General features: G+C 42.0%; 1 protein-coding gene across 1 annotated transcript in view; it reads right to left on the bottom strand.

The window, feature by feature from the left end:
* Nucleotides 1-10148, bottom strand: part of LOC124032452 (ubiquitin-like modifier-activating enzyme ATG7) — a 34581-nt gene that overhangs the window by 8570 nt on the left and 15863 nt on the right. Inside the window, exons 4-5 of the mRNA XM_046344856.1 lie at nucleotides 6121-6211; nucleotides 5363-5522 (exon numbers count right to left, since the gene is read on the bottom strand). Coding sequence (XP_046200812.1) covers nucleotides 5363-5522; nucleotides 6121-6211 — 251 coding nt within the window. The remainder of the gene's footprint in view (nucleotides 1-5362; nucleotides 5523-6120; nucleotides 6212-10148) is intronic.

Raw genomic sequence — 10148 nt, 5'->3', positions numbered from 1 at the left:
AAGATAACATCTCTCCCATCCTGTAGAACACAATAACATCTCTCCCCATCCCCTGTGAACACAATAACAAGATCACGCCCTATCCCCATCCCTGTAGAACCACAATAACATCTCTCCCCGTCCCTGTAGAACACAATAACAAGATAACATCTCTCCCCATCCCTGTAGAACACAATAACATCTCTCCCCATCCCTGTAGAACACAATAACATCTCCCCATCCCTGTAGAACACAATAACATCTCCCCATCCCTGTAGAACACAATAACATCTCTCCCCATCCCTGTAGAACACAATAACACAATAACATCTCCCCATCCCCGTAGAACACAATAACAAGATAACATCTCTCCCCATCCCCGTAGAACACAATAACAAGATAACATCTCTCCCCATCCCTGTAGAACACAATAACAAGATAACATCTCTCCCCATCCCTGTAGAACACAATAACATCTCCCCATCCCTGTAGAACACAATAACATCTCCCCATCCCTGTAGAACACAATATCTCCCCAGCTCTGCAGAGCACAATAACACAATAACATCTCCCCATCCCCGTAGAACACAATAACAAGATAACATCTCTCCCCATCCCTGTAGAACACAATAACAAGATAACATCTCTCCCCATCCCTGTAGAACACAATAACAAGATAACATCTCTCCCCATCCCTGTAGAACACAATAACAAGATAACATCTCCCCTCCCCATCCCCGTGGGAACACAATAACAAGATAACATTCTCCCCATCCCCGTGGGAACACAATAACAAGATCACATCTATCCCCATCCCTGTATAACACAATAACATCTCCCCATCCCTGTAGAACACAATAACATCTCTCCCCATCCCCGTAGAACACAATAACATCTCTCCCCATCCCTGTAGAACACAATAACATCTCTCCCCATCCCCGTAGAACACAATAACATCTCTCCCCATCCCCGTAGAACACAATAACATCTCTCCCCGTCCCCGTAGAACACAATAACATCTCTCCCCGTCCCCGTAGAACACAATAACATCTCTCCCCGTCCCCGTAGAACACAATAACATCTCTCCCCGTCCCCGTAGAACACAATAACACAATAACATCTCTCCCCAGCTCTGCAGAGCACAATAACATCTCTCCCCGTCTCTGTAGAGCACAATAACACAATAACATCTCTCCCCGTCCCCGTAGAACACAATAACACAATAACATCTCTCCCCGTATAGTCTCTCTCTACATGTTATATAGTCTCTCTCTACATGTTATATAGTCTCTCTCTACATGTTATATAGTCTCTCTCTACATGTTATATAGTCTCTCTCTACATGTTATATAGTCCCTCTCTACATGTTATATAGTCTCTCTCTACATGTTATATAGTCCCTACATGTTATATAGTCTATCTCTCTACATGTTATATAGTCTCTCTCTCTCTACATGTTATATAGTCTCTCTACATGTTATATAGTCTCTCTCTCTCTACATGTTATATAGTCTCTACATGTTATATAGTCTCTCTACATGTTATATAGTCTCTCTACATGTTATATAGTCTCTCTCTCTACATGTTATATAGTCCCTCTCTACATGTTATATAGTCTCTCTCTCTCTACATGTTATATAGTCTCTACATGTTATATAGTCTCTACATGTTATATAGTCTCTCTACATGTTATATAGTCTCTCTCTACATGTTATATAGTCTCTCTACATGTTATATAGTCTCTCTCTCTCTACATGTTATATAGTCTCTCTCTCTCTACATGTTATATAGTCTCTCTCTCTCTACATGTTATATAGTCTCTCTCTACATGTTATATAGTCTCTCTCTACATGTTATATAGTCTCTCTACATGTTATATAGTCTCTCTACATGTTATATAGTCTCTCTCTACATGTTATATAGTCTCTCTCTACATGTTATATAGTCTCTCTCTACATGTTATATAGTCTCTCTCTACATGTTATATAGTCTCTCTCTACATGTTATATAGTCTCTCTCTACATGTTATATAGTCTCTCTCTACATGTTATATAGTCTCTCTACATGTTATATAGTCTACATGTTATATAGTCTCTCTCTACATGTTATATAGTCTCTCTCTACATGTTATATAGTCTCTCTACATGCTATATAGTCTCTCTACATGTTATATAGTCTCTCTCTACATGTTATATAGTCTCTCTACATGCTATATAGTCTCTCTCTACATGTTATATAGTCTCTCTCTACATGTTATATAGTCTCTCTCTACATGTTATATAGTCTCTCTCTACATGCTATATAGTCTCTCTACATGTTATATAGTCTCTCTCTACATGTTATATAGTCTCTCTCTACATGTTATATAGTCTCTACATGTTATATAGTCTCTCTCTACATGTTATATAGTCTCTCTCTACATGTTATATAGTCTCTCTCTACATGTTATATAGTCTCTCTCTACATGTTATATAGTCTCTCTACATGTTATATAGTCTCTCTACATGTTATATAGTCTACATGTTATATAGTCTCTCTCTACATGTTATATAGTCTCTCTCTACATGTTATATAGTATCTGTCTACATGTTATATAGTCTCTCTCTACATGTTATATAGTCTCTCTCTACATGTTATATAGTCTCTCTCTACATGTTATATAGTCTCTCTCTACATGTTATATAGTCTCTCTCTACATGTTATATAGTCTCTCTCTACATGTTATATAGTCTCTCTCTACATGTTATATAGTCTCTACATGTTATATAGTCTCTACATGTTATATAGTCTCTCTCTACATGTTATATAGTCTCTCTCTACATGTTATATAGTCTCTACATGTTATATAGTCTACATGTTATATAGTCTCTCTACATGTTATATAGTCTACATGTTATATAGTCTCTCTCTACATGTTATATAGTCTCTCTACATGTTATATAGTCTCTCTCTACATGTTATATAGTCTCTCTCTACATGTTATATAGTCTCTCTCTACATGTTATATAGTCTCTCTACATGTTATATAGTCTCTCTACATGTTATATAGTCTCTCTCTACATGTTATATAGTCTCTACATGTTATATAGTCTCTCTCTACATGTTATATAGTCTCTCTCTACATGTTATATAGTCTCTCTCTACATGTTATATAGTCTCTCTACATGTTATATAGTCTACATGTTATATAGTCTCTACATGTTATATAGTCTACATGTTATATAGTCTACATGTTATATAGTCTACATGTTATATAGTCTACATGTTATATAGTCTACATGTTATATAGTCTACATGTTATATAGTCTACATGTTATATAGTCTACATGTTATATAGTCTACATGTTATATAGTCTCTCTCTACATGTTATATAGTCTCTCTACATGTTATATAGTCTCTCTACATGTTATATAGTCTCTCTACATGTTATATAGTCCCTCTCTACATGTTATATAGTCCCTACATGTTATATAGTCTCTCTCTCTACATGTTATATAGTCTCTCTCTCTACATGTTATATAGTCTCTCTCTCTACATGTTATATAGTATCTGTCTACATGCTATATAGTCTCTCTACATGTTATATAGTCTCTCTCTACATGTTATATAGTCTCTCTACATGTTATATAGTCTCTCTCTACATGTTATATAGTCTCTCTCTACATGTTATATAGTCTCTCTCTACATGTTATATAGTCTCTCTCTACATGTTATATAGTCTCTCTCTACATGTTATATAGTCTCTCTACATGTTATATAGTCTCTCTCTACATGTTATATAGTCTCTCTCTACATGTTATATAGTCTCTCTCTACATGTTATATAGTCTCTCTCTACATGTTATATAGTCTCTCTCTACATGTTATATAGTCTCTCTCTACATGTTATATAGTCTCTCTCTGCATGTTATATAGTCTCTCTACATGTTATATAGTCCCTCTACATGTTATATAGTCTCTCTCTACATGTTATATAGTCGCTCTCTACATGTTATATAGTCTCTCTCTCTACATGTTATATAGTCTCTCTCTCTACATGTTATATAGTCTCTCTCTACATGTTATATAGTCTCTCTCTACATGTTATATAGTCCCTCTACATGTTATATAGTCCCTCTACATGTTATATAGTCCCTCTACATGTTATATAGTCTCTCTACATGTTATATAGTCTCTCTACATGTTATATAGTCTCTCTCTGCATGTTATATAGTCTCTCTACATGTTATATAGTCTCTCTACATGTTATATAGTCTCTCTACATGTTATATAGTCTCTCTCTACATGTTATATAGTCTCTCTCTACATGTTATATAGTCTCTCTACATGTTATATAGTCTCTCTACATGTTATATAGTCTCTCTACATGTTATATAGTCTCTCTACATGTTATATAGTCCCTCTCTACATGTTATATAGTCCCTACATGTTATATAGTCTCTCTCTCTACATGTTATATAGTCTCTCTCTCTACATGTTATATAGTCTCTCTCTCTACATGTTATATAGTATCTCTCTACATGTTATATAGTATCTGTCTACATGCTATATAGTCTCTCTACATGTTATATAGTCTCTCTCTACATGTTATATAGTCTCTCTACATGTTATATAGTCTCTCTCTACATGTTATATAGTCTCTCTACATGTTATATAGTCTCTCTCTACATGTTATATAGTCTCTCTCTACATGTTATATAGTCTCTCTCTACATGTTATATAGTCTCTCTACATGTTATATAGTCTCTCTCTACATGTTATATAGTCTCTCTCTACATGTTATATAGTCTCTCTCTACATGTTATATAGTCTCTCTCTACATGTTATATAGTCTCTCTCTACATGTTATATAGTCTCTCTCTACATGTTATATAGTCTCTCTACATGTTATATAGTCTACATGTTATATAGTCTACATGTTATATAGTCTACATGTTATATAGTCTACATGTTATATAGTCTCTCTCTACATGTTATATAGTCTCTCTCTACATGTTATATAGTCTCTCTCTACATGTTATATAGTCTACATGTTATATAGTCTACATGTTATATAGTCTACATGTTATATAGTCTACATGTTATATAGTCTACATGTTATATAGTCTACATGTTATATAGTCTACATGTTATATAGTCTACATGTTATATAGTCTACATGTTATATAGTCTACATGTTATATAGTCTACATGTTATATAGTCTACATGTTATATAGTCTATCTACATATACAGTAAGTGTTGCTAGATAAGTGTCTGCTATTTGACTGAAATGTAAATATTAAATGTATATATTCTCCATGTTCCATGTTCCAGCAGCAGACACTTAGTAGAACCCCCCCGATCTCTATTTCATCATCTAGAAATCTAATTGAATCATCAACATCGCAGGTCCTCACCATTAGAGTCCTGGCTACGTTGCAGCCCAGGGTACCAGCTCCCAGCAGCAGACACTTAGTAGAAGTCACTTTGTCTAGATTCAGAGAAGGTACCAGCCTCCAGCGCATCAACTTCAGGTTGAGATCCACCGAGGACTCTGCAAGTCTGGTGTGTTACAGATACAGAACGTTAGATAGTCTGTTGTGGTATAGATACAGAACTTTAGTCTGTTGTGTTATAGATACAGAACTTTAGATAGTCTGTTGTGTTATAGATACAGAACGTTAGATAGTCTGTTGTGTTATAGATACAGAACGTTAGTCTGTTGTGTTATAGATACAGAACGTTAGTCTGTTGTGTTATAGATACAGAACGTTAGTCTGTTGTGTTATAGATACAGAACGTTAGTCTGTTGTGTTATAGATACAGAACGTTAGTCTGTTGTGTTATAGATACAGAACGTTAGTCTGTTGTGTTATAGATACAGAACGTTAGTCTGTTGTGTTATAGATACAGAATGTTAGTCTGTTGTGTTATAGATACAGAATGTTAGTCTGTTGTGTTATAGATACAGAACGTTAGTCTGTTGTGTTATAGATACAGAACGTTAGTCTGTTGTGTTACAGATACAGAACGTTAGTCTGGTGTGTTATAGATACAGAACGTTAGATAGTCTGTTGTGTTACAGATACAGAACTTTAGATAGTCACTAGATGCATATAGAGATGATGTAACCCCCTTCTGATTGGTTGATTTATTGTACCTCTTTGGGTCCATACATTCACTGAGGTTGACCATCCGGGGTCCCATGGCTCCTTTAGGGTTCTTCTCCCATCCTACATTCTTTGGACACGCTGAGGGAACAGAACGCAAAGACTGGTGATAATGACAGAGTATTGATTAGAGTTTACTATTGATTATTGGAGACTGTTGATAATGACAGAGTATTGGAGTTTACTATTGATTATTGGAGACTGTTGATAATGACAGAGTATTGATTAGAGTTTACTATTGATTATTGGAGACTGGTGATAATGACAGAGTATTGGAGTTTACTATTGATTATTGGAGACTGTTGATAATGACAGAGTATTGATTAGAATTTACTATTGATTATTGGAGACTGTTGATAATGACAGAGTATTGGAGTTTACTATTGATTATTGGAGACTGTTGATAATGACAGAGTATTGATATAATTTTCCTCGTGGGACCGGCAAAATGTCCCCTCTTGTCCACCTTTTCCTTGGTTTTACTCTCCTGTGAGTACTTCTGGTAATCACAAGGATAGTTAAACAAACAAACAAACAAACAAATACTTCTAACCTGAAGCAGATTCTGGAGAAAAGAGGATAATAAACAAATGACTCTCCACAGAGGTGGGGGGGCTGAGTCAGAGAGAGGACTCTCCACAGAGGTGGGGGGCTGAGTCAGAGAGAGGACTCTCCACAGAGGTGGGGGGGGCTGAGTCAGAGAGAGGACTCTCCACAGAGGGTGGGGGGCTGAGTCAGAGAGAGGACTCTCCACAGAGGTGGGGGCTGAGTCAGAGAGAGTCAATATTTGCAATGTTGAGCCTTCTTTTTCAAGACCTCTGCAATCCGCCCTGGCATGCTGTCAATTAACTTCTGGGCCACTTCCTGACTGATGGCAGCCCATTCTTGCATAATCAATGCTTGGAGTTTGTCAGAATTTGTGGGTTTTATTTGTCCACCAGCCTCTTGAGGATTGACCACAAGTTCTCAATGGGATTAAGGTCTGGGGAGTTTCCTGGCCATGGACCCAAAATATCGATGTTTTGTTCCCAGAGCCACTTAGTTATCACTTTTGCCTTATGGCAAGGTGCTCCATCATGCTGGAAAAGGCATTGTTCGTCACCAAACTGTTCCTGGATGTTTGGGAGAAGTTCCTCTCGGAGAATGTGTTGGTACCATTCTATATTCATGGCTGTGTTCTTAGGCAACATTGTGAAAATTAATATTTGTCTCATTGTCAAAACTTTTGGCCACGACTGTATGTGCGGGGTACAGGGATAAGGTAGTCATTCAAAAATCATGTTAAACACTATTATTGCACACAGAGTGAGTCCATGCAACTTATTATGTGACTAGTTAAGCACATGTCTACTCCTGAACATATTCAGGCTTACCATAACAAAGAGGGTTGAATACTGATTGACTGAAGACATTTCAGCTTTTCATTTGAATTCATTTGTAAACATAAATCCACTTTGACATTATAGGGTATTGTGTGAAGATCAGTGACACAACATCTAAATGTAATCCATTATAAGTTCAGGCTAGTAACACAACAAAATGTGGAAAAAGTCAAGGGGTGTCAATACTTTCTGAAGGCTCTGTAGAGTTCTACTTTTGAAGAGGGCCCATAGAGCCTTGGTCAACAATGGTGCACTATGTCAAGATGGGAATAGGGCACCGTTTGGGAACTTGAGCCGATCAAACCCCACCAAGGGAGAGGTGGTGGTCTCCGCATTAACATTTAAATCCCTCTCCCCAGTGCTCCTCTCCCCATCCCTCGCTCTCGCCTCCCCGTCTCCCCATCCCTCGCTCTCGTCTCCCTCGCCTCCGTCTAATCTCCCCATCCCTCATCTTCCTTTCCCCAATCCCTCGTTCCCATCTCCCCATCCCTCGTTCCCATCTCCATCTCCCCATCCCTCGTTCCCAACTCCCCATCTCTCGTTCCCATCTCCACATCTCTCGTTCCCATCTCCCCGTTCCCATCTCCCCATCCCTCGTTCCCATCTCCACATCTCTCGTTCCCATCTCCTCATCTCTCGTTCCCATCTCCTCATCTCCCCGTTCCCATCTCCCCATCTCTCCTCCCATCTCCCTCGTTCCCATCATCTCCCCATCTCCCTCGTTCCCATCATCTCCCCATCTCCCTCGTTCCCATCATCTCCCCATCTCCCTCGTTCCCATCATCTCCCCATCTCCCTCGTTCCCATCCCCTGTCCCCGTCCCCTCGTTCCCATCCCTCGTCCCCGCCCCCTCGTTCCCATCTCTCGTCCCCGCCCCCTCGTTCCCATCTCCCGCCCCCCGCCCCTCGTTCCCATCTCCCCGCCCCTCGTTCCCATCTCCCCGCCCCCTCGTTCCCATCTCCCCCCCTCGTTCCCATCTCCCCACCCCTCGTTCCCACCCTCGTTCCCACCCCTCGTTCCCATCTCCCCATCCCCTCGTTCCCATCCCATCTCCCCATCCCCTCATCTCCCCATCCCTCCATCCTCGTTCCCATCTCCCCATCCCTCCATCTCCCATCCCTCGTTCCCATCTCCCCATCCCTCCATCTCCCATCCCTCGTTCCCATCTCCCCATCCCTCCATCTCCCCATCCCTCGTTCCCATCCCCCCATATCTCCCCATCCCTCCATCTCCCAACCCTCGTTCCCATCTCCCCAACCCTCGTTCCCATCTCCCCATCCCTCCATCTCCCATCTCCCCATCCCTCGTTCCCATCCCCCATCCCATCTCCCCATCCCTCGTTCCCATCCCCCCATCTCCTCGTTCCCATCCCTCCATCTCCCCATCCTCCATCTCCCCATCCCTCCATCTCCCCATCCCTCGTTCCCATCCCCCATCTCCTCATATCTCCCCATCCCTCGTTCCCATCCCCCCCCATCTCCTCATATCTCCCCATCCCTCCATCTCCCCATCCCTCGTTCCCATCCCCCCCATCTCCTCATATCTCCCCATCCCTCGTTCCCATCTCCCCATCCCTCGTTCCCATCTCCTCCCCATCTCTCGTTCCCATCCCTCGTTCCCATCTCCCCATCCCTCGTTCCCATCTCCCCATCCCTCGTTCCCATCTCCCCATCCCTCGTTCCCATCTCCCCATCCCTCGTTCCCATCCCCCCCATCTCCTCATATCTCCCCATCCCTCCCCCTCCCCATCCCTCGTTCCCATCCCTCGTTTCCCATCCCCCATCTCCTCATATCTCCCCATCCCTCGTTCCCATCCCCCATCTCTCATATCTCCCCATCCTCGTTCCCACCCCCCATCTCTCATATCTCCCATCCCTCGTTCCCATCTCCCCATCCTCGTTCCCATCTCCCCTCCCCATCTCCCCATCCCTCGTCCCCCATCTCCCCATCCTCGCTCCCATCTCCCCATCCCTCGTTTCCATCTCCCCATCCCTCGTTCCCATCTCCCCATCCCCTCGTTCCCATCTCCCCATCCCTCGTTCCCATCTCCCCATCCCTCGTTCCCATCTCTCGTTCCCATCCCCTCATATCTCCCCATCCCTCGTTCCCATCTCCCCATCCCTCGTTCCCATCTCTCGTTCCCATCCCCTCATATCTCCCCATCCCTCGTTCCCATCTCTCATTCCCATCCCCCCCATCTCCCTCATATCTCCCCATCCCTCGTTTTCCCCATCTCCCCTCCCCATCTCCCCATCTCCCCTCCCATCTCCCCATCTCTCGTCCCCATCTCTCGTTCCCATCCCCTCATATCTCCCCCATCCCTCGTTCCCATCTCTCGTTCCCATCCCCTCATATCTCCCCATCCCTCGTTCCCATCTCTCAGTTTCCCATCCCTCATATCTCCCCATCCCTCGTTCCCATCTCTCATTCCCATCCCCCATCTCTCCTCATATCTCCCCATCCCTCGTTCCCACCCCCGATCTCCTCATATCTCCCCATCCTCGTTCCCACCCCCCCGATCTCCTCATATCTCCCCATCCCTCGTTCCCATCCCCATCTCCTCATATCTCCCATCCTCGTTCCCATCCCCCCATCTCCTCCATATCTCCCCATCCCTCGTTCCCATCCCCCCCATC

Source organism: Oncorhynchus gorbuscha, linkage group LG03 (genome assembly GCF_021184085.1).
Source record: "Oncorhynchus gorbuscha isolate QuinsamMale2020 ecotype Even-year linkage group LG03, OgorEven_v1.0, whole genome shotgun sequence".
NCBI lineage: Eukaryota > Metazoa > Chordata > Actinopteri > Salmoniformes > Salmonidae > Oncorhynchus > Oncorhynchus gorbuscha.
The sequence above is the reverse complement of the archived record's forward strand: the minus strand, read 5'-3'. Positions and strand labels throughout refer to the sequence as shown.